The sequence below is a fragment of the Hemicordylus capensis genome, chromosome 17, assembly GCF_027244095.1.
Source record: "Hemicordylus capensis ecotype Gifberg chromosome 17, rHemCap1.1.pri, whole genome shotgun sequence".
NCBI lineage: Eukaryota > Metazoa > Chordata > Lepidosauria > Squamata > Cordylidae > Hemicordylus > Hemicordylus capensis.
The window spans coordinates 6,355,609-6,381,070 of NC_069673.1; the positions used below are offsets into that span (position 1 = coordinate 6,355,609).

The following is a 25,462-nucleotide window of genomic DNA, read 5'->3' on the forward strand; positions in this document are numbered from 1 at the left end:
AAACTAAAAAGCTCCAGGTGTTGTGGCCTTGCCTCTTAAGGAAGGTTCTCTAGGCTCCTGATCATCTTGGTTGCCCTCTTCTGTACTTTTTCCAGTTCTACAATATCCTTTAAGAGATATGGTGATCAGAACCATAAACAGAACTCCATATGTGGCCACACCATAATTTGTATAAGGCATTTATCATATTAGCAATTTTCTTTTCAGTACCCTTCCAAATGAATTTGTCCACCACGGCTTCTGCATACTCAGCTGACATTTACAGTGAGCTGTCCACCACAACTTCAAGATCTGTCAGTCTCTGACAGCTCAGACCCCTTCAGTATATCTGTGCAGTTAAGGGGTTTTGCCCCAATGTGCATTGCTTTACACTTACTTACACTGAACCCCATTCGCCATTTTGTTGCCCACTCACCCAGTTTGGATAGATTCATGTTCTGCACATAGAGACTGCAGTTGTGCCCCTGTGTTGAAGTTCCCGTCACACACTGGCACGCCACATTCTGTCTCCAGCCTGCAAAGGCAGCTACTGGCTGAGCGGCCAATACTGCTAAGAGGAGGCTGCCTGTTCTTCTTTGGGATGACCTTAATTGGAGTGTGTGCCCTGCTCAGAAGAGGATGTTTTGAACAATTGCTAATGAGGGAAGTGTACGCAAACAAACACCACAAACAAAAAGATGTTGACTTTGTACAAAAGAGTCCACACACCGTTAACTGGAAGTGGCAACTATCTTAGTCACAGATTCTGCTGCAGCTAGCACATCAGGACCCAAGCAAGGCAGACAGCTGACATGGGCGTAGAAGAAGTCAAAAGTCCACCACAATGAGCCTGAAGTGGTGCAAATATTTATCCATTCTTTCCCCAATGCCCAAGAGCCTGGCAGCAAGTGTGAATTAAAGCTGCCATCACCTGCTTCCCTATGTGTAAAGTGTTGTTTGGGTTTCAGCAACCTGTTTACCCGGCTGCCAAGGCTGTGCCTGTGGGAAGAATTGAACTAATACCAACAGGGCTTGTCTTTAAGCCCCTGTAACCCCAAGGAACCTGAGGTGTCGAACAGTGAAACCATGGTGCAGAAAGCACCATAGTGCCTTTCAGCCCACATCGCCTGAAACCCTCTTGTATCCCCACTCCTTCCAAATCCAACGAGGCAACAGAAAATCGTTGTACTCTGTGCATGAATCAATAATTGATCTCCAAAGAGATCTTCCTTTCCAAAATGTATCTCCTTCATGCTCGCTCAACTGGAGGGGGAATGCAGTTTTGGGTGAAACAACCAACCCAGAGACATATAAAGGGTACAAGGGGAGACTTCCCCGAGCACATGCAAAGCGCCAAGGAGACCAGAGGCAACCTACGTAGATCTGGGATTAAGTAGCAAGGTTGTCCAGGTCAGGAGGCCTGGCTACTAGACCGAGTTGAAGCTCGAGCACCCCTTTGGAAAAGAAATTAACCACTCGGCTGGTGGGTGGGTGGGTTGTCAGTGCTGTAATATAAACTTATCGGGTCTGTAACTGCGAGGTGCTAAAAATGATTCAGTCAATCATCTCTGGCAGAATGCCTCCGGCTCCGACTTGGCAGCTTTCTTCATCTGAGCAGTGGAATACTAATCACACTGGCGACGCATGCACTAGCACAGCGCTCGCTTCGGAGCCAAGGGAGGCTCCAGACGGCATAACCTGGACTCTTCTTCCTTAACAGCGTCTGATTGGTGTGTGTGTGGAGAAAGGCAGGGCAAGGGATGACACACAGAGAGACAGGGACAGGGAAATAACAAGGCAGCCATCGACCAAGAGTGTACAACTCTACAGTCTCGCCAGTCACAAAATGCTCCTGCTACTGGCTTGAGTGACACCCGGAAACTCTGGTGCCAGCTCTCCAGGAAGCCACCACAGCTCTCGTTTCCCCAGCTCCCTTCACAGCCTTGGCCATGGCAGTGGCATTTTGGCAGTGCACTTGAGGACAGTGTCACAGAAACAGGGGCAGCTTGATGAAAAGTTCCACTGAGAGCAGTTTCTCATGGCTCTGTGGTGGCCAAACTGGCTGGATTGTGTTGGCCCCATTCCCAGCCATTCGGGGAAGGGTTTTGTCACTTGTCAGTCTGCTCGCAAGTAAGAACACTCACAAAGAATGGCAGTGTTTAAAAGGTGATCAACTGGTCTAGCCCCCTGCCCTGTGGACACCTGCTTGCATTACCTGTGCTTGTTCTATACGCTCTCTGAGTAGCTTGCTCCATTTCTGAACCACAGTTCCTGAATACAGACATTACTCAACATATCCCCCACCCGCCTGCCCCATGTTTAACCTAAGCCTATGCAGCTCCCTTAAGGTGAATCAGACCAGAAGGCCATCTAGCTCGGTCATTTTTCGTTTCTATCTTTCTCCATTTTTAGCTTTTAAAATAACGTTTAATTTGAAACTTAATTCTGAGTGTGGTTCTAGCCGGAACTAACTTGTTTACTTAATTTGGTCAATTTTATTAGTTTCATTTTACACTGTATCTATTTTATTGTCGTGAGCCGCCCTGAGCAGTAGTGTCCTGGAGGGGCGAGGTATAAATATTTTAAATAATAATACATAATAAATACTATTGTCTATGGAGTCTGCATGGTCTCAGGCAGAGCAACTTCCCCAATCTTGCTATCTGAGATCCTCTTTTAAACTGGAGATGCCAAGGGCTGATCCCAGGACCACATGTATGAAAGTACAAAGCTGCTCTCAATTCTCAACCTCCCTTCCAACTTTCTCTCTCTCCTCTTAAAAACAAGAACACACAACACTCTCCCCAAAAAGAGAAGCCACAAAAATGGCAGTAGTGCTAATGGTGAACTCCACGCTTGGTTGGGGCACAACCTGAATTGTGGACAACTGAAGGCCAGAGGTCTAGGGAGGCTAGCACAAAGAAGCATGGGTGAGCTAAACTGGCCAGATTGTCTTGGCTATCAGGGTATATACATCAGTGTGTTGCCTCCTGAAATGGCCAGGGCTACATCTTTAGAAGTATCCAAAGCTACGAGCTTCTCAACTCAACACATCTTTGGCATTCCAAGTGCCACCACAGCCACAAACCAAGGGGCTGATTTTCTAACAGGACATTCTGCCCTTTGTCAAGTACATTCCACTTTGATGCCCCCCACACCTGCCCAACCTTTTGTTTATTCTACTAAGCTTCTTCCTGTGTGTTTTAAAAGCTTGTGGCAGACAAAGAAACTAGCTTCCCCTGGAGTGTCTACTGGGAACACAAGAAAAGTCAGCATGGAGTGAAAACAGATTTAGGGAAATGTATGGTTCCCACGGCAACACCTTGATCATATGTATTGTGATATTAAGGCTCACAGCTCAAGAGTTATGCCTTAATTACCGAGTCATGGTTGCAAGAGGTCGTTAGTGCTCAGCTCCCTCTCTCTCTTGCACAACTTGGTACCTAGACAGCATTCCTCTCTTTCAGGCAGCAGCTGTTTATGGTGGGTCTTAAGATTGGTGGCAAATGTGTGTGCAAAGTTCAAAGGAAATCAGGAAAACAGTTTCTGTTCCAGGGCACTGAAAAAGGGCATGTTTCTACTGAAGAGTGCACGGCGAATGTATAAAATATCGCACAACCTTTCTGTTGATGACCCTCGACTCAAAGGCAATGTGTTTTTAAAAGTTCACACCTGTCGGGCAGTTAATCCTCCCACAAGCGCAAGCAAGAATGATGTGGCAAAGGGGACCCAATTTTAAAACTACCATTAGACCTGCCTGGATAATGTGTACTGGTGGCTGGGTGTAAGGCAGGGAGGGTGCATTGCTTGAACTGGGACTCCTAGCATTTAGAGATAGACACTTTCTCTTCTACACACACACACACACACACACACACACACACACACACACACACACACCCCACCCTGTGCTCTGTTCCAAATGCAAACCAGGCGGTCTGAGATCTCTGCTTCAAGGGCATCATCTAAGCCAGGGGTAGGCAATGCTGGCTCTCCAGCTGGTGCTGAACCACAACTCCCACCATCCGCAGTGTGAGGCCCTGGCTAGATGCAGCAGATGCCTGGTTAGAGAAACAGAAGGGGAAAGCGCAAAAGGGACAAGAGCAGCAGGCACAGCTGATGGCACCGATAAGAGGAGTGGGGTGGCAACTGGCCAGTGGGAAAGGAAAGAGTCAGCACACCTAAAGGAAACAGGAAGGAGTGGGGGGAGGAACACCCAGGAACCTACCACGAGAAGTCGACTGGCGAGGAAGGTGGCTGAAAAGAGAGGAGGCAGAGGAGGAAGAGCACTTCCTAGAGCTCCAGAGGCAGATGGGCAAGTCATGTGGTGGCGCAAATGACTTCTGCAGCTGTGTGTGCACAGAGGCCCGAAATGGGCTGTCACTTGGGAGGCCGGCGGGGTGTGTGTGTTGGAAGAGGCCCCTGCCGCTGCCATCCCTGCCACTGCTGCGTTGTTAAAGGTAAAGACTACCTCCCCCATGAACTTCCTGCAAAACCCTTTACAAGTATACCTCTCGAACCGTCTGGACTGGACCAGCCCCTAGCAGCTCGAATCCAGTCCAGATTTGAGCCAAACCGGGGGAAACGGTTCTGTGCACATTCCTACACGACACTAGTTCCTACACTCACTATACTATGAATGTCTGAAGCTGCCTTACACACAGTCAGACCACTGCTCCAGTTAGCTACATCATCACCTGGTGCCTGATCCTTTTTAACCTGAAGAGGCTGCGATCTGCAAACCATACTCTCTACCGCTGAGTTATTGTCCCCGCTCCCCCCACTCATTAAAAAAAAAAGTTCTCCCCCTCTTATATGTGGGTCTCTTTCTTCAGATGTGGGAGAGGAAACAAAATGGGCTTGTTAAAACTAAACAACAGGGTTTTACTGTTCAGCCAAAGTCCTTTCAGCATGGTGGTTACAAGTTCTAGGGGTTCATAAGCATAGTGGTTTCAAGGTGATATCATAGCTTACAGTGATGCTGACAGTCTTTCTCCCCGCACTGGAGTTCAGGTACCTTGCTTGGTTACAGAGTGACTTCTCAGCCTCCCTCCTGAGGACTTTGGGGTCTTCTCCCGAATGGGTCCTGGCTTTGCAGTGGAGAACAAATTCACCCCGGCTTCAACCTAACCCCACTTCTCTCTACATCAGATAAGTCTCTCCAGTTCTCCAAGCCTCCAACTCTCCTTCCCTCCTCTTCAGTGTCTAACTAATTGTCATCAACTACCCGATTTGTAACTGTCTGCCCCCTTCCTGCATCCCAGGCAGGGTTTCCTTGGTCCTCCCCTGCAGGGGTCTCACTCAACCTCCTGCACATACTTAGATATTTCTATAAACCTAAGTCTCAACACACATATAAACACAATAAGTAAATTTAACAACCAATAAAAAAATAATGCAAACCATCTCTCTCCCCCTATCTCACACACACCAAATCCAGGCTTCCCCATTTCCTTGCATGCAGAAGGAAGCAGCTTTCTTTGGCCTTGTTGCTTATCCCCCACACTCACACTTCTCCCACGCCCACTCTGCGTCTTGAGTAACAGAATTAGCTATTGAGATCAAGCCATTGGGAGCAGTTGAAATAATCACCCTATTGAAAGAACCAGTCAATCCGATCAATTGTTCCAAAGGCTGAACGGAGCTCACAGATTCAAGGCATATGCCTTTGCAGCAGCTTTTCTATCCACACTACTGCAACCCAGCTACCTTTTTATTCTGCAGGCTGAACAATTCTGTGCATCTCAGAAGCCAGGGCGCTATTAACCACAGGCCTCAAGGTAACAATGCTGATTTAATAAGCAATCTCCTGCCTTCTAATTGAAAAATGCTTCCTTTTCATTATATCACACCAACAGTTTGGTTCAATTTTGAAATGTGGACACACTTATGCCGACCTTAGCTGGTCAAATCTTATATCACATTAGTAATTTCTTTCGCACTTTGGGATCAGATGAGCTGATCTCCAAGCTGGCCTCCTCTTGAGATAGAATCCAGTTCTCAGAGAACAGAGAACGACTGGCCCAGTGTTTCTACTCTGTTGCTGCTTTCATTCTATGCAAAACTTCTATCCGATCGGCATATCATACACAAGGGATATGTCCCTTTCCATCAAAGCACTGGGCTCACAGGCTTCTTAATGACAAGTGGCAATGCCTTCTAGCCCTCCAGATGTTCACTTGTTGCCCTCTAGAAACCAAACAGCTGGCAGTAGCTAAAATCCGGATGACAGCGGGGTGGGGGGTGGGTGAAGGAGGGAGAGGGACAGCAGCAAAGCAGCCGGAGCACTCTCTGCTCCTTTCCCATTCTCCACCTGTCGCATCAATTCTGCAATTCCTCCCACCTTTTGAGCCCTGCTGTGTGGTGAAATACCTGTCAAGCCACGCTCAGTAATCTGGAGACTGGGAAAGAAAGGGGAGCCACTCAAATAGGCCTTCTCCTGCTTTTGAAGGCCCCCAAGCCAAGCTCTCAGAAAGGGGAGAGGTACCTCTTTCTCTACATGCCACTGTGTGGCGGCGGGGGGGGGGGAGTGAAGAGAGGAATGTAGTGCAGGAATCCCTGGCATTGGAATAGAACACACAGCAAGTAAAGAATTACCTTCATTGGGGCCAACTATTGCTCAAATTAAGCAAATGTTTGAATTTGCAAAGAACTCTTATTCAGGATTAGGTGGGCAAATATACCTTAGGAATCTTTTTAAAAGGTTACACATCCAGCTGGATGTTGGCGGGGTGACCTAGTGCATTTTAAGAGTCTGACTGACTCCTTGTCAAGAGCCTGCATGAGTCCGACTCTTAAAATGCACTAGGTCTCCTCCTACCCCGTCAACATCCAGCTGGATGTGCAACTTTTTTTTTAATCACTGCCATGAAAAATGGTGAAGGGAACTAAAAGAACCTTGCTTTTGTTTAATCTCTGAACCATGAAAGGCACATACATTCATGCGGATCCATGGAAAATCTTAACTGAGAAGGTATCAAGATTTCTGAGCACAGGAGGTAGAGGGTCATATTTTCTCTAAGGGCTGCAGAGCTGGATTGCATCAGCACCAAGACAAAGGATTAAACAGGTTCCTAGTCTGGATGCATAGCTTCAGTCAGAGCAAGGAGGTTAGGAGCAAGGTTGAAAAGGCAGCCCAAACAAGCAAGGTGGAGAGCGGAGAACAAAAGGAGTCCGGAGGCATTACAGCACCAAGCTGTCCGGGTGCTAAGCCAGGGAGGAAGGAAGGCAGAAAGAGGCTGTGGTGTTGAGCCCTATTCAGACCTTATGTTGTGCTTGCATTCAGGTGTCTCTAAATATGTACACGTGTTTGTGGGAGTGACTGCACCTGCATTAGTTTTAGAATCGAACCTGTGTAATGTTCCTCAAATGCATGGTAGATTGGCGGTGACCTTCTGTACCTGTACTCAACACAATATTTCTGTACCTGCACACAAATCTGTATACACTGTGAACAGACTGTGCGAGCATTCAACACATGTGAATAGGACTAGTCTGACTTTGGGGTCAGAGGCCTCTATCACTGGGATCCAGTAGGAGGCATCCCTCAGGGTGCAGAGAAGATCATTTGTTGCTGAGATAATTAGATTAAAGCAACTTCCCAGTTATGGCTGCATTGCAGTCATGTCAGAACAAGAGTCTTCAGTCTGCTCATCACTTTCAAAAGGGAATTAAAAAATGACAAAGAAGAAAAGCACTTTGGGTTTCCCTTGGGGATGAAAGGTGAGGTGCTTAATAAATCCAAGCTATTATTATAATTGTAAAACCAATTTCTGCCACATTGCTTAATAATATAGAGTAACTGTGCAATAATACCAGGTTAAAATTAGAATCATAAAAAGTTAGAGACAGGAAAGACCTCATAGGTCAGCTAATTCCATCCCTAGCCAAAAGCTGCATCATTCCCTACTGTGCAATGAAAAGGGGAAGAAAAGGAGGTTGAGGGTGGGAAAGTTGAAAGACGACACTCCAAAACAAAAATCAACAACAAACCCTCACACCCCTACATCTGTGACCCACCAGGGAGTTGCACCAGAGCCCACAACCCCATTCAGATCTGGGGATCAAGAAGAGCTTGGATTTGGCAAACAGCTCCATTATGCTACTACTGACCAGAAGGAAGCACAATGAAAGGGGCACTGAAGGCTGTCAGCAGGAACTAGTATTAATGTATCTCATTTGGAATGGCGACAGAGACGGATGGGTTCCATGGGGGAAATTCTACGTGGGAAAGGAATTTGTACTAGGAGAAGGGGCTTGTCTATGAGTGGACTCCTCTGTGTAAGCAGTGGAGGAGAATCAGGGTCAAAGAGATCTGTATTACATGGTGGTACAAGCTGAGGGGGGGACGACGACGGGGGCAACAGCCCAGTATATCTCCCTGATTTTAAAGGGCTTGCACAATTTTGGATATATACACACACACTCTCTCTATCCATTTTGGTGCAAGTTATGGCATTTTAAAACACAGGGGAAAGGGTGGCATACAAACTTCAATTAATCTCAATCTATAAACAAATCCCACCATCACCAAGACGGGAGCTCATAGAAATAAAACAAAGGCCTAAGTGTACACAAGGTAATGTCCAGGTCTTGCAGAAAGATGGTCTGGCAAGCTGGAACAATCCCACTGTAACATCCTCCTAGCAGTCCTGCTCCATCTGGCTCCAGAAGCAGTCATTCCCAAACCCTGCCACTAACAGAATCTTCTCTCTTTCACCCTGGGGTGTCTGCAAGCCAGCTTTTACATTCCAGCCAGACCATGAGTGATCAATATACAGCTCACCAATTACCTGTAGCCCAGCAGCTCCGGGAAAACTGTTAGGGGTACACTCAGCAGGCAGGGGGGAGTCTAGCTACACTCCTGTCTGGATGCCTAGCAGGCCCTGAAAAAGGAAGGTACCCACGCTCTGTACCAACTGTGTAGTCCACTCCTCCACTCCTTGCCCCCCACCCCACCGCCCCAAACCCCGCACACCATGCCCTTTTCTGTTCTCAGGCTGTAGTATCAATTCTACTTCCCCCTCTCCATAGCACAATCTATTTTAATCCGCTCTCCCAATAACCAGTCTATGTTGAGTGAAGGAACAGCTGACGCTGGCACTTGGGCGGCTGGGGTTTCCTCCCTCGGCGGATCAGCGCTCAGCCCAATTAGCGCTGCTGGAGGAAAAGGGCTCCTTTTTGCGCTTGGTGATTATCTCTGGAAATGCAAATCTGAACTTCCTTCACCACAGCAAGCTAACAAGATAATGACTATTTTCACCCACAGAACAGATTACAAACATCTGTGGAGGAGATGCACTATGTGTACTGTACTACAGTGCTGCAAAGGTGGATGGAGTGGAGGGTGGGGGAAGGGGCTTCTTTCCCGTTGTGTTAGCAAAAGCAGAGGTTGGGCAGCCTGGAGAAAGCCAAGTCCTCCTTGCAGTGCCTTGCCCATAGCTATCTGCTCATCTCAAGGGACTACAAGCCACGTTTGGATGAAGGTGGGTAGATCATGCCTTTGGGTTCCACCAGGGACCATTTTTGTAACTAGATAATGACTAGCACTTCTATTTAAATTTGCAGAAATAACTGGGAAATTTGTAGATGTTGGAGCTCCATTCCATGGGGAAATTAGAAAGCTAAAGCTCACCGAGTCAGTCTATGGAGCGAGAATATTCGGAAATAAGCCATGCTTCCAAACAGATGTTCACTCCCTAGAGCAACTGGAAGTGACTGACAGTGCTTTACCCTTAAGCTTGATGGCTACATTATGGTCTATAGTGGCCACCAAGCACTGTTGCAGGGAATTCAGGTGGGGGTGGGGAGATGAGAGGAGACGAGAGAGAACACCATGTGGTGAAAACTGGCTTCACAGACCCAAGAGACAGCTTAAACTGTTAGCTTCAAAGGAGGGACACCTCATACGGACCTGCTTGAGATAATTGTGGAGTGAAAGAGTTCAGCTACAGAAAGTGATGATCCACCCCTCCCAGATGCCTCTAAGGACATGTTCTCATCCATTCTGGACGAGATGCTTCTCAGGTTCCCAAACTTCTCTATGCAAAGGGACAATGTGCCCCCAGACCACTGCACAGAGCAAAGTGGGTTGGGAAATGCAAGCAACAGACACAAGTGCTGCCTGAAACCTGCCCAGTGTAAATCTGTGCCACAAGACTGGAGCTCACCCCGCCCCCTTCAACCCCTTCCCTAGGACTGGGGCCCAATAATTCAGTTCCAAAAGATTCCTGACTTGCAGGCCAAAATATACCTTTACCAGCTACTCAGCTGATAGCAGCCAATTAAAAATCAGATCTGGTTCTCTGGGTACCCGTGAACCTCTCCAGTCATCATTCACTTCTTCCTCCGGATTGCTTTGCTTCTTAACTGGAAGGAATTCCAACTTTGATCACCCTCTGGCATTAAGCTGATCCCCAATTACTCATTTACAGTCCTGGTTCTGACATATATTCTCCTTCCAGGCTCAAATGCTAGTGTTATTTGGACTGGCAAGGCCTAGATCAGATTTGGAGCTTCTCTTTGTCCCCGTTTCTGAAAGGCTTCCACCGCTTAAACAAGGACCATCCCCATTCCGTCCACAAAACCAAGCCACTTATCAGGAACCTAAGAGCCTGCAGAGCTGTGACTGAACTGCAAAGACCTGAATCTGAGACAGAATGCACAAGTCAGCAGCTCCTGCAGAAACATGAGCATCACAGCCACCTTTTAAAAACAAAGAACAAGTCTCTCCATTACAGAGAAACAGAACAAAGCAACCAAAAAAGCAGCAATAAATTATAACTATGATGTTTTGTTTGTGCTGAAGATGGCAGAGGCGGGCTTCCCAACTGTCAGGATGTGTGAGAAGTCTACCCCAAAAATCTCCGTCCTCCACAGATGCTAATCCCTGTCTGTTTTCACAAGCCACATCTCCAGCCCATCATCTTTTCTTCACTATTCTCCCACCCTTTACTGCTGGAATTTCACCCCAATAGCAAATCCATTTGGTGTCCAAAAGGCATTTTACATATACAGACAATCAGAAACTATTAAAGCAAAGCAATGCTGCCTAATCTGCATAGTGTATTCAAAGCTGGGGGGGGGGATATGTGGTTTTAAATGCCCTCTTATGTTGTCCCCCAGTTATGCAAGTTGGGAGCAGCTATAATGGACATGGACACACACACACACACACACACACCCAATGCTGCAGGTTTCCCACCTCTCCGGTTCTCTTACAATGCAGCAAAGGACATGCAGAGGCCTAACAGAACATGGCGAGCATTTCCTCACTTGTTGCAACAGGGCCCAATGACCTTGGGGAGCTAATCTGCATGCAGAGGCACTGCCAAAGGCCAAATTATTGCAAACAGACGCTGGCACTGGTACCAGGAGAGCCGGCTCGTTCAAAATGGATCGTGGGGAACGAATGCCATTCTCCCATGGCAGGCGGCTTTTTGTCTTTGCATGCTGCTTTGAATTTCCCTACGTGAGTCTGCATAGCAAGTGGGAGCCGGCGGCCCAACTGACTGCCGCTTCCATGGCACAGGGCTCAGTTTCTCGCTCTAGCCGGCACGTCGCTCGGTCCAATCCTCGGGCGCCGTGTGTGTTTGGGAGGCATTAGCCCGGGTTCGAAAACCATCATTACCCTCTAACCAATATGTCTGAGGCTTTAGAGCTCTGAACAGGTAATAGAACTGCACAAAAAGCAATAATAAAAAGGGAATGAAATGGAAGCCAGCCCCGGGGAAGCAGATCTATCTATTATGCCAAGCTGAAGGGTAAGAGGTAAACAAGCTATTCAAGGTACCGTGAAATGCTGTGATCTCCAGGGCAGGAATCATAATAAACAGACCAATTATTCTTTATACATTCAGATGTTGCAAAGGACCCTTCTTTTGAAAATCAATGAAATTAATTTAATGCTGTTATATGCTTTACATTTAATATTCCCCAAGAGCTACTCAAAACGTACTCAAAGGTTTAAGAAGTCTATTTCTATCCCCCAGTCTCGGATAACCTAGTGCCATTTGCTAGGGGCTGGAGAGACAAGAGGCTCATTCACACAACTGGAAACGAGGCAGGGCAAGCCACTTGCCCAGTTCCGAGCGCTGTGTGCACACACATGTTGTGATTGTGTGTAAGGGAAACACTAGCTGTGACCGTCAGCTAGCCTCCCGCAGGATCAGAGGGCTCTCCTTCCAACTTCATTCAGCAGCTGGCTACAGCTGCTGGGTAGGACAGAGTGGGAGGCTAGCCAGCTAGCCTTGCCCCTGCCTCCTACCTTGCTTTTTACAAGCACACGATCCCCAATCAGGAGTGTGCACAGCTCCCAAACTTGCTTGCCAGGACACTTGCAAGGTAGGATGCTCGTCCTACCCACTTTTCAATAGGGTGAAGGAGCCAAGATCTTTGACAGACTTGCAGACCCAGGAGAGAGAGACACACACCAAAAGGCTACCAAGTCATAGACACACCCAACTCTAACAGTGAGGCTATCCACACCATCGGTCTTCTCTAGAGCAAACCTCATGATCTCCGGTGCAGACCCCAGTACTGTATAAGCAGCGAGGCAAGACAAACAGAGGTCTCTAGGGAACAGCCATAGCTCTATAGTAAGGAACATGCTGTGTCTGCAGAAGGTGCCAACTCCTGGCAGCTCCAGCTTGTTCCAAATTCCCATTGGAAAACCCCAATTTAGACCTTGTGCAAGTGTCAAAAAAGGGTCAAGAGGGTGAACAACCAGGATAGGTGATGGAAACAGGATGGGTAAGGAAAAGAGACTGCTACTTCCCAGCTCGAGTTGCAGGGATTGCTCTCAAGTGTCAGGCATGACCCATAATCGTTATCGAGTTTTATTAAGCAGCAGCAGTGAGGGGGACACCAAGTGACAGCTTCAAAATTAAGTTGCCAAACTTCCCATCAGCGTTATGACAATTCCTTCCACGTCGGTTCGGTGACCCAACATGAAATTTGACAACATTAACATAACTTTGTGGAAACAAAAGCCTGACACCTTGGGATCTGGAAGCTAGAATTACCTTCTGAAGATGAAAACAAGGCCAAGAAGAATCCCCATGAGCTCCTGTTCTGTGCCAAAATGTGTGCACTTGATGAACGGGAACCTTTTGGCAATCAGCTCACAAGACTGCACTATCTAAAGTGTTTCTCTGCCATAGATAGATAGATAGATAGATAGATAGATAGATAGATAGATAGATAGATAGATAGATACAGATACCGATACAGTAACTGTAATTGAAGCTCAGACATAGCAGTGCAAAAGCCTCCCAGAGTTGCTTTTTGAGGCTGAACGGGAGTCCCCATGCTAGTCCAAAGGAGCTGTGTAACTTTCAGGTGTGACTGGCCACATGTGGACAAGATCTTGCAAGTGAGCTACAGCTTAGGAAGAATTCCTTTATATATTCTCTGAAAACCTCATCCTAGTCTATCACCATCAGGACCAGCCAGAAGGTACTAAAAGGCTGGTGGCCATGCACCCGTGCTTCTCCACATCATCTCTTCACCCACTGCTGTGACTACAGCTTTCTTCGATCCCAGGATTCCTTTCCTGAGGGTTGAGCCTCTGGTTATCAGGGCCTGGCAGCTCCCAGAGAGGCAATCAGAAAATACCTCCTCACTAGAAGATGACCCTCCCATAGATCAGTATGGCTTCATCATGGATGAGGAGCAAAGGGCATGCTAAGGGAATCCTTGAGACTATACCCCAAGATCCCACCCTACTCAGGACTCCCAAAGAACTGGAGAAAAAAAGGCAATGTGCACCAACTGGACTCACACACACATCGGATTCTGAACTCCCTACAGTCACCACCAGGTACTCAAGAGAGTGGAGATGGTAGTGATCCCAAACTGAAGTATAGACCAATCTCCATGGATCAGGACCCCGGGGTGGGGGTGGGGCAAGCTCTCATTAGTGCCAATGGTGACTCATTTTAACATCATATATACCTTGGCTCTGACTTTTCTGTTCAGGAGGACCAGGCCAGTTTTGACTCAACTGAACACAGAGCAGGAGGGACGGAAAAGGAGAATGTAAGTAAGGAAATCCAGTTACACTGGATTCAGGCACACATGTAAGTAAGAAAGAAATTCAGAATTTCTTCAGGAGAATGTAAGTAAGGAAATGTAAAAGGAGAATGTAAGTAAGGAAATTCAGGCACACATGCTAGCTATTGGCTACCAATAATGTATCAAGTGTGTGACAATTTGAGTTTGTAAAATATATATATATATATATAGAGAGAGAGAGAGAGAGAGAGAGAGAGAGAGAGAGAGAGAGAGAGAGAGACATAAATAGCTTAAAAGCAACAACAGGAGATTCAAACAGCACTTAAACAAGAAATCCCTCTGCTCCCTAGGGACCCAAAGAGAGAGAGCTCGTGCACAAGGGGTGGGGAAACAGATTAGGAGGCAGCAAACGAGCCATTTGGAAGCCAATCCCCTATGTGATTTGGGACTCTCTAGGAAAAGCTTGGGCAATGCCCCACTGCAATGCAAAGTGTGTCGCTTGTGGGGGTGACAAGAGGTAGGCGGGCTGGAAGTCAATCCCTCTGTCTGTCTTGAATCCAGCACTGAGTCTCCTAGCTCAACAGCGCTGTGCGAGTGGAATAGGACCCTACTCCCTAAATGGATCAATAGTCAGGGGAAAGGAACTCATTTTAATACAGAGAACCACCCCTGCAGGATCAGATCAAAGACCCATCAAGACCAGCACCCAGTTTTTCATAGTGGCCAACCATATGCTACTGGAAAGTCCACCAGCAGGGCATGAAGACAACTGCCCTCTCCTATTTGTCCCCCACCCCAGCTACCAGTATTCAGAGGTAGACTGCCACTGAAGATGTAGACTAAGCAAGAGTAATCGATAGTGACGGACCTTCATGAATTCCTCTGCTTTATTATTTTTAGTCACTGCTCAACTGACAATGTCCTTATAGATGTTTACAAAAAGAACATTAAAACCAAAATCAAAAACAATAAGAACATGAATAAAAACCAACTCTAAAATAATTAAAGCAGCCAGTAAGACCTCATCAGGGAGAACAGGCAATTATAACTTAAAAGCTTGCCAGAAGAGGAAGACCTTCTAATCCCCTTTTAAAGCCATCTAAGCTAGTGGGCATCAATACTGACTCCTTGATTGCTGGGATCATGCAGTGAAGGAGCAGACAGTCCTAAAGCATTCAAAAATACAGCCAAATGCTGTATTTAATCCACAAGTGTGTAGCCTCCCTCTCACACACACACACACACACACACACACACACACACACACACACACACACACACACACACCGTCTCCCAACCAAATCTCTCCTGCTTTCCTCCCTCTTGCCTAGACAGCTCATCCTCCCACACAAGCTCAGTTTACCAGATCGCAAACTTCAGTTTGTTAGAGGTCACTGCAAGGTAGTTCTATTGAAATAGCGTAGGAAGGAACGGAAGCTTCTCAGATCAAGATTCAGAGCCATTTGGCCTGTGCCTTTGGTGTGAGTTTACAACTGTCCTCGATCATCTTCTCCATTTGCTGGCTATCAGATTACAGCAGCCAATGCCTGCCCTCATGCCATGACACTGCTGTATATCGGATGGAGAATATCCTATTTAATATGGACTCTGCCACTACAGAGGCACCGGAAAGCAGGCTGAGTCACCCACGCAGCTAAGGGGAGCTATAAATCCCTCTAAAAGATGCAGGCCCTTGTTCTGAGAGCGTCTTCCTGCTCTCGCATTGTCGACACAGGCTTTTAATCCCCAGCATTAGGCACTTTCCTGCTATGTTTCACATGCACCAAATTAAGGGCTTCTCAAACAGCTGGCACCCTTAATGCTCAGAGAGGTTCTTGAATATCTATGAAAATTGGGGCAAATTGCATCTTTTAGTTAATAATTTCTCCTCCGTTCAACATTCCTTCTCCCTCGTTACAGGAGGAGGCAAAGGTTGTCTATGCCACAATTCCCCACAGAGCTTCCAGATCCAGATGTCAGAGACCTATGTGTGCAGGCAAGCAGGCATCCGTATTTATATAAAATATTTGGCGAAAAGAAGTCAAACATCAGGAAGAAGTGAAGTACAAGAGGAATGTATGCATCGTACATGTAATATGCACAGCACTTTACAATGCGTCCTCTGCCTTAACAGCAGTCCTAAGAGGAAGGCTGCTATTCCCATTCCACAGATAGAAAATGGGAGGTACAACGAACTGAGGAACCGCATTCCAAAGAAGAGGGAAAAAGTGCTTTTGTCATGGTGTTGTCCTTTACGCTCTAAGCCCAAAGGCAGGGTTCCTTCCCTTTAATATTGCCACACAGTGCCTAAATAAGGTGCTTTATTATTAATTTAACAACAATCTGAACAAGGAAAAACATCTTCTGCATGGACTAATTGTACTCATATGTGCACAATTATCTAGAGTCCACCAATATCCCATTACTGTTTTTTGTCTCCTTTGCTGCTACAGATTAACACAGATGCGCTACTGGAATTTCTCCCTAATTATCCTCCAAGGGATTCAGAAACTCAGCGAGCGCCCCAGGCAGCCTCTCCAGAACAAACCGTTGCATACTGTGACATGAATAGCCTTAAGATTTGCAGCAGCATCAACGTTTCTCTAGTAAGGACAGACAGTGGAGAACGGGGTTGCTGAATCAGCAGAGGACTTGGAGGACTCTAACCGCGCCAGCTGTCATCGATACGGCGGCAGCTCGCCATCCCCGACTCCGGCAAAACTGACGATGGAAAGCAAGCAGCTCAAGTCATAAAGAAATGCACGTTACAAAAATTGTCCGTCCTTTATGGCTGACATTTAGCCTGGGGGTCCTCTCCTTTTTAATCACTCCGCAAAATGAAGTGTCTGGCTTTCCGAGTGGAGAGACCAGGTTCTTTCGGGAGCCAATATGAATTCAGTGGCTCCAAATTCAGTTTGCATTGCAGAGGGGAAGGGAACAAAGGCCTCACTTAATGTTTTTCAAACACCTCCCTCCTCTCAAAAGGAGACAACCACTTTGAGCTGCAGCAAGAAGCAAGGAAATCACAACCTCAACCTCAGTCTTCCCAAGCCTCCAGCACACTGACATGCCTGTTTTCAGGCCCTTCGACCAGACTGTTGCCTAAGGAAGAGACAGGCTGCATTCAACATATTTCCGTCCATTACATTTATCTACACCAGGAAGCTAGGGAGGCATACAAGAGCTTCCTCATTTTCCATCCAGGAACTAGGCAAGCCTTAACTCAGAGGTGAATGGCATGAGATGCCTGAGAAACCTTCACTGAACCCAGATTCCTCTCTTTCAACCTGGAACTGGGGATGGATGTGTGTCTGTGATCACATCACAAATGGTAGAATAGACAGGATCAGGTGATTCTCACCCCATCCAAAACACACAAACACACGTACAGACTTGAAAGTGTACACAAAGATTCCAAGGATGCAGAAAATTAACTGCCACCGTACTTTCACCCCTTTGTTTCGGAACACGGCAAAATCCTTTGAAAAGTGGACATCCTCTCTCAGTTCCAGGCAGAAACTTGACCAGATCAGGCTGGACAAGTGTAGGAACCTAGTTATTTCAACTGCAAGTTGTTTGTTATTGTTAAGAGTTACACACTACTTCTAAACCAAAGTCTCAAAGCAGCATACATGGCAAAAGGAATGAGGAAATTGTTCAGTGTGCTATGGGGCTCACAATCATTAAAAAAAGATGCAGTGGGGCCACCAACACACACAGCCACCGGGAGGGAAACGGTGATGAGATTCCCCCTGCTAAATAGCATCGTTTTTTAAAAGAAGGTGCCTCTTCCCACAGGGAGCAGAGATAACCGATTTCCTGTTCCAGCAAGGTTCCCAAGCTAAAAAGAAATGCAAGGGAAACTCCCTCAAACAAACAACTGCCATCATGGGACAGTTGTTCTCCCCTTGCTTCTCGTAAGAGAACTACCACTTAAAAGGTGCCTCTTTGCCCAGTTAACAGGGGCTTTTAAGGATGATATGCATTCATTAGAGGACTTAGAATTGTGGTTAGGGCAAAAGTTGATATAATGTACACATATTTAGACTGGCTGGTTTTGAAAATGATGGAAAATCAAAATATGTCCCATATTAATCAACAGAGACCTATACAGTGCTGTAGGCAGGATTTAAACCTTGTGTTCCCAAGACACACAGATACCCCAAGCTTTGCCCCTGCACAATCCACACTTCCTCGCACACTGGAAGCCCTAACCTTCTTCTCCACTGCCTGCTGAGCTCATAGCTGAAGGACAGCTTTTCAACACCTGCTGAAATCATAGGGTTTGGGGTACCTGCAAAATAAGGGTCCTTCCACAATTCCAGGCAACGCTTACTCTAATCACAGAATTTGTGCGACTTGCAAAAGATGGGTTTCTCAAATGTCACATGGATGCATTGCCAACGCGCCATTTCGTATCACCCATATTGAATGCTGGTGGGGGAAAAGATTGGGTAGGACATACCTGAAAGTCATCTGGAAAACTTGCCCCTGGTTGACATGCTGGGTTCTGTTGTTGTAGCCATGCAGCATCTCCCCAAAGAGAGTGTCGTTGAATTTTACATCTGGCTTGAGGCACTTGGGGCCCTCACAGATGTCAGAAAGCATGAGGCAGGATTTAGCATCTGGAGCCAGTTTGTATTCCTCAACACAGCTGGGAACCAACACAAACGGATCATAGGATACACACAATAAGCAAAAAATAGAAGACAATCCAGAGTATGTTTTGTGCTGCTGCACCTTCCTCAGGAGAAGCCAAGGAACAACGTAATATCAAATCTGATATATTAAACAGAGGCACCCAATTCTGTGGATAGGGAGCAACAGAACAGTATACATGTGTATGTTATGAAAATATCCCACACAAGCATCAAAGGCACTAGTCACTCTCCATGGTGCTGAAATGACACCCTCTTACGGTAGATAGTAAAGAGCCCGTTTAAATAGCTCACGTTGCATAAATAACTGACCAGGTGAGCACCAAGAATGATTAATAAATGTGCCTGAAAGAATCCCATTCTAGATCCTCATGGTCCAGACCAGTGGGCTCCTCCAGATGTTTCTGAACTACAACTCCCAGCATCCACAGCCACAATAAATTGTAGCTGGGGATGCTGGGGGTTGTAGTTCAGAAACATCTGGAGGACCCCGGGCTGGGAACCACTGTTCTAAAACTAAATTTATCATTACTGAACGTTTGATGCTTTATGGATTTCTTGTAGTATGTATAGCAGTTTTGTACTGTTGTGTGCTGCTGTGGGACTGAAAAATAGTATATAAATCCATACACTAAAATATATCTTATATTTATATTTCTTCCATACCATCTTAGAGCAACTGCGATGCTTGCTCAAAGACGGTGTGGAAGATGGTACCAGTTACTTTACAAAAGAGCTACACTAGTCATCCTTCAGAATCAACAGACTGCAAATGTGTTGGTCCAGTAAACCATCTTTATCATACTTTTGAGGACTCCTCCCTTCATTCTGGAATTCGGTGCTCTCCCAGATTTCCTTGATATTGAAAAAACTTGTCATGTCCAAAGACAATAAATCTCCTACCAAGGACCAACAATATGGCATCTGGATGAGTCTTGTCACAAGACATGATGCTAAGCGACATGCATCCTCAGCCTGATGGTCTGCGATCCTTGTGTTCCTGTGCTAATCAGCATGGCACCCAAATAGCCTATAGTCCTTTCCTTGTTGGGTTGGAAAGCCGAGCTTTGATGGCCGGCTGGTTCTGTTCCTCTTATTGGATCTATTGCTCTTCCCTTAGCCAGCAGTTTTCTCTTCACCTGTTCTTCACTATTCTGAACGCTAATGCAATTTTAAAAAGTAGCTGATGAATCCAAAGCCCCGGGGAACCATGAAGGGCTGAGATGCAGCAAGATCTCTGCCGCCTGAGCACCTGGATGTGTCAGGAATTGACAGATGTTCTTTGGAGTTACTTCAAGGAAAGTGCCTCTCCAGGGCACAAATCTAAGGCTCATATTCCTTGAAGGTCAAAGTGGTGTTGAGACAGCAGTGGCTGCCACTAGACAAAGAAGGAAACAGCATCTGGAAAACTTCTGGGGTTCAGGGAACGACACAGACTTTGTCTGCAACCTGAACTTAAGTGGTGGGTCTAAACTCTCATCCACCTTGCATCCTTTGCCAAAAAGGTAAGAAAGTTGCTGCTTCCCAAGGGCAGGATGAGGCTAGAAATTCAGACAAGGCAGATGCAAACACAGGCATCCTGATATCTGCGCTGATCCTTCTTCTGCAATGTGACATCAAGGCAACGATGCATCAAGGGTGGGGTATGTGAAATAAACTGCTTGACATGGGGCAAATATGTATGGTACTGGAAATGTTGTAGGTGGAGACCTTGGTAGACTTGAGTTCACTTCCAGTCTGCCCTTCATGGTAAGATATCCAAAGTTCAGAAGACAGCACTAGTTGCCTTCAGGAGCGATTCTTCTCTTCTCATAAGACATTTACCTACTGCCTAGCTGACCATGTCTGCAGAAGGCCCCCAAACTGAAAGAGTATAAACTGAAAGTGTAAAAAGCGAGTCACTGCACTGTGATGGGTTTAGTGAAGCTCACTGGATGGCGTTGGATATGGTTCTCAGGAAAGCTTAGCTTCCAGGGTTGTTGTGAGAGAACATAGATAAGGAAAGTTTGGAATTCAGAGTACACAACAGAAACACACCCACAGTTCTTCCCAATTTCACTTTTAGAACTGCAGGAAATAGCTGGGAGGCTGGGGTGCAAATCCTGCCTTCCAAGAACTCTGCTGGTACTCCTGGTAAAGATATTGTCTCTCAGCCTCAACGCCTTCTGACTGATTGATCAAGTGCCGTCAAGTCAGTGTTGACTCTTAGCAAACACATAGAGAGATTCTTTCCAGGATGATTTGTCTTCCACTTGGCCTTTCAGGTCTCAAGGTGGTGCATTCATTGCTGTCGTAATTGAGTCCATCCACCTTGCTGCTGATCATCCTTTCCTTCTCTTTCCTTCAACTTTTCCCAGCATGATGGACTTCTCAAGGGAGCTGGGTTTTTGCACAATGTGTCCCAAGTATGATAGTTTGAGCCTGGTCATACTATATTTTGCTGCTTTGCTGTAAGGGGAGTAGACCTCCCCTTACAAGTGCATCCCATGCCCTTACTTGTGAGTAGACCATACCCTTAATCATAAGTAGACCCCACACCTGCAGATATTGTTGAGGGTCTACTCATTAGTAGGAATATATTATGCTCCACTAAAGACCAACATTTACACATGAGTAGAACTCACCTTTACTTGTAAGCAGATGCACAACCTTACTCAGAAGTAAATCTTGCCTCTTCTCTCAAGAGTAGACCTACTCACAAGGGTGAAATTTACTCATACAATTAAGGGGTTACTCGTGAGCAAGGATGCACCATCTACTTACAAGTAAGGATGTGATGTCTACTCATGAGTAAGGGTGAGGGACTACTCACTCAAGGAAGCTCTTCTCACATGCAACGGTGCAAGGTTCTCCTGAAGGTCTGTTCACAAGCAAGCATGAGATGTTTACTAATAAGGATAAAACATCTACCCATGAGTAGGGCTGAAGATCTACTGGCAAATAAGAATGGAAGGCTTACTCCCAAGTAAGATTAAGTGTCTACTCTTGTATCCTTTCTCAAGAGTAAACCTACTCACAAGATTGAGGGCCTACACATGAGCAAGGATGCACCATCTACTTGGCAGTAAGAATGTGATGTCTACTCATGAGTAAGGGTGAAGGACTACTCATGAGCAGGAACACACCATCCATTCACAAGTAATGTGGAGGTCTGCTCATAAGGATGACGACTACCTGCAAATAAGATTGTGGAGCTACTTATGAATAAGGTTGAGGGTCTACTGGTGAGTAAAAATGGAAGTCCTGCTCACCTGTAAAGTTAAGTGTCTACCTGCCAACAAAGATGAAAGATTCTTGTGAGGGTCTACTCACAAATAAGGATTAAGTCTACTCATAATGTGAAACTACTCACAAGCAGGAGTGCACTGTTTACTCTCAGAAGTAAGTCTGAGGGTCAACTCACATGGCTAGTAAAGCCATGAGGCTTACCCACAAATAAAGGCTGGGGCTACTCATGAGAAAAGTCTACTAGTGAGTGAGAAGGGAAGGCCTATTCCCAAGTAAGATTACATATAAGCAAGATTGGAAGGCCACAGGATCTATTCACAAGAGAGAGTTCTACTCATGTGTAAAGGTTCCAAGTCCTGCATCTGGTGTGTCTGCAGAAAGGTGCTGCTGATGGCTGTGGGGTTTTCTTTTGGATGATGAAAGCTGTAGGCCTTTTGTTAAGGCATGGTGAGAAAGGGCAGTTTACCAGTAACGCTTTCCATACTGGCTAAGTGGAGACTCCATATCCCTTGGCAGTATATATTTGATGTAGAAAGTTCCTGCTTAAAGGCAGTCTGACACTACCTAGAGCTGAAAGGCCCCCTACCATCTCCTCACCGCCTCACATCTATCCCCCGCCCCGCATTCCATTTGCCATCTCATTCCACCTTGTGTGCCCCCTCAAGGTGTTTAGACTGTCAATTTCTTTGTCCAGCTATGTTTTTAATGTTGTATCACTTGCAAGCCATCTTAAGGCCATTTTGGCCAATGATGGGGCATACATTCCACGAGTGAGCCAACTTCCCGAGGCCTGCTGTGGTCGGGGACCCAGGAGACTCACCCGCAAAACATGTGGATGGTGCTGGACATCGGTTCTGTTGGGAGAGGGAGGATCTGCTGGAGACAGAGCTGCTCACAGCCACCGTTGAAGCCATCGGAGCAGTCAATCCCCTTGGAGTAGTCGTAGCAGCCGGTGCCATCCTTCATGGGCCTCAAGTCCTCGGGGCACTGCATGGAGGAAGAAAGAGAGGACACTGTTAAGGTGAAGAGGACACCTCCTGCACAGACGCTTCTCCTAGGGATGGAAGGTTGCAGCATGCAAGACATTTACACTGTACCTCCAAAATGCAAGCAACAATGAGGATCCCAGGAGATGCCATGGCCCTCAGGAGCAACCACCAACCTTTGAGTGAAGCATCAACCAAGGGAACAATGCAAGATTAGCAGTCAAGTGGGGTAAGCATCTTCCATGATTGGCATCCCAGCTTTAAGAGCTTTAGCAAATCATTGCCCTGCTATATGAACAATGGTCACAACTAGGTATCTTAACAGTGTCGTGAGAACTTGAATATGAGCTCTGGGATTTAATAATGATATGAATGCTACTTATGTTACTGCCGCTAGACAACACAAAAGCCTGCGGCAGGGTTGAAGATGCCATTTTACCTGTGGCTCTCCAGCAATTGACCAAGTGTATGGATGGGGGCCACAGCGCAGTGGTAGAGTATCTGCCTTGTGTGCTAAGGGCCCCTTGTTCAATCCCTGGCAGCATCTCCGGGTACAGCTGGGAGAGACGCCGGCCTGAAACCTTGGAGAGTCGCTACCAGTTGGCGTAATACTGAGCTAGATGGAGCAATGGTCTGACTCACAATACAGCAGGCTCCCTTGTAACCTAATGGGGATGAGACTGTAGCTCACGAGTAGAGCAAATGCTTGCATACAGAAGGTCCAAGATTGAGTCCCTGGCAGCAGCAGCAGGTCAGGTTGGGAAAGACTCCTGCCTGAAACCTTGGAGAGCCGCTGCCAGTCAGTGTAGACAGTACTGAACTAGATGGACCAAGAGTCTGACTCGGAATCAAGGCAGCTTCCTATGTTCTTTCTGGAAGACTTGACTTTCATGAAAGAACCAAAGCGCAAGTCGTCATGAAAGGCAGAAATGGACATCAATGGTGGCGCCTCTCACTCTGTCTTTAAAGAGGATGGAGAATATTGCTGGCAATAGAAAGGGGATATACTTGGGTTAGTAACCTCTAGGAGAGTTCTACCCAAGTTGGACTGAAACATACAAGGATCTAAATGGATCTGCTTCAAGATGCCCCACACGAGGGATCTGATCTCCTAGTAAACTGATTGCTACCAGCTGAAACTTTGAGTTGCGTTTATAATTTCAGTTTCCCAGCAAGATCTGCCTTTCCCAGATGATTAAAACAGGCAAGCATCCCGTGCCATCAATCAAAGGCTGCCCTCATTAAAACAGCACTCCCATTCCAGCCTTATTTTTCTTTCAAATGAAAGAGATACAAAGAACCACCAAAATAGAAAAGGCCAGTCCTTTGGAGGGCAGCAGGAGGGGGTGGAGAGAATAAATGCAGCCCTAGAAAAGCTCCCAATTAAAAATACATTATAGAATTCCTGAAGATGAGCTAAACCATCGCGCACTGAGATATGTGAAGGAGGGTTATAAACGGCTGCTGCCAAAAAAGAGAAAAGATATAAAAGGGCTACATTTTCTGCTTACAGAAGTTTGTGTGTGTGCATGTGCGTGTGTGTGTGCGCATGTGCGCGCACACACGCGCATAAATTTACTGTTTGAGCAAAACCCTGGACAAAGATGTAAATGCTCAGAAAATGCTCACCAGTCCCATTGTCCAGACAGTTTCTCCTTTTGATGCCCGCCTGCACCACTGGTTTAGAAATGGACCTCAAGCTCTCAGCTGCACCAGTCACATGGGATCTGGCTCCATCTGGGAAGGAGGGAGCAGCTTGACCCAGGGGGACTCTTCTCATCCCTCAAAGCCTCCTTCAAACCAACATTTCAACACCCTGTTGCTGGCATGCTCTTTCCAGCAGAAGGCCACTTCCACACACAAAACCGTCTTCGACACGAGACGACTGGTGCACCCAGCCCAGGACTGTCTGTTCTGCCGGGCAACAGCTTTTCCAAAAGTCTAGGGCAGGGGGCTTCCTCAGCTCTCCTACCCGAGATCCTATGACCCAAGACAAAGGGCTCCTCCCCTTAAAATACCTTCAACCTTTTTCCATCCTCAGCAGCTTCTCTGAGGAGGAAATTAATCCTTGGCCAGATGGTTTTGCACAAATCCTATGTGTTACTGGTGTCTGCTCACCACACAAGTTGGACAGTTGCTTTTCACCAAGTCAGACTATTGGTCCATCTAGTCGAATCCTATCTGCTCTGACTGGCAACAACTCTCCAGGGTCTCAGGCACAGACCGTCTCAGCCATACAGCAGTCTCTCTCTCTCTCTCCCTCCCTCCCTCTGGGGATCTGATGTGTTGTCTGACAGGGTTGTTGGAATCCACTCATGCTCATATATTTGCAAATAAATCAAATGTTAGCAATACACCATAAAAAGGCCTCAAGTGCTCTCTCCGGCAAAAGAAATAAAAACCTGAGCAGTGCCGCACCTGGAACTTCTAGCACCTCAGAGAAGCAGAGACATGACAGATTGACTCTCCTTTTGGTGACGATCCATTTCAAAAATGTCACTCTGAAAAGGCCATTGATCAACTTGGAGTCTCAGGTCCTGTTGGCTTAGACTGGTCGCAAGGCCTGAAACTCTCCGCCCAGCCTGCCTTGCAGGATTG

General features: G+C 46.5%; 1 protein-coding gene across 10 annotated transcripts in view; it reads right to left on the bottom strand.

Annotated features, from left to right (window-relative positions):
- ASTN2 (astrotactin 2) overlaps window positions 1-25,462 on the bottom strand; it is a 582,654-nt gene that overhangs the window by 173,062 nt on the left and 384,130 nt on the right. For all 10 annotated transcript variants that reach the window (XR_008312700.1, XR_008312701.1, XM_053281796.1 and 7 more), the window contains 2 exons: window positions 22,699-22,865; window positions 18,458-18,646 (listed from right to left, as the gene is read on the bottom strand). Coding sequence is in view for 8 of the 10 variants with exons in the window: in XM_053281796.1 (XP_053137771.1) it covers window positions 18,458-18,646; window positions 22,699-22,865 (356 nt within the window). In the remaining 2 variants the exon portion in view is untranslated. The remainder of the gene's footprint in view (window positions 1-18,457; window positions 18,647-22,698; window positions 22,866-25,462) is intronic.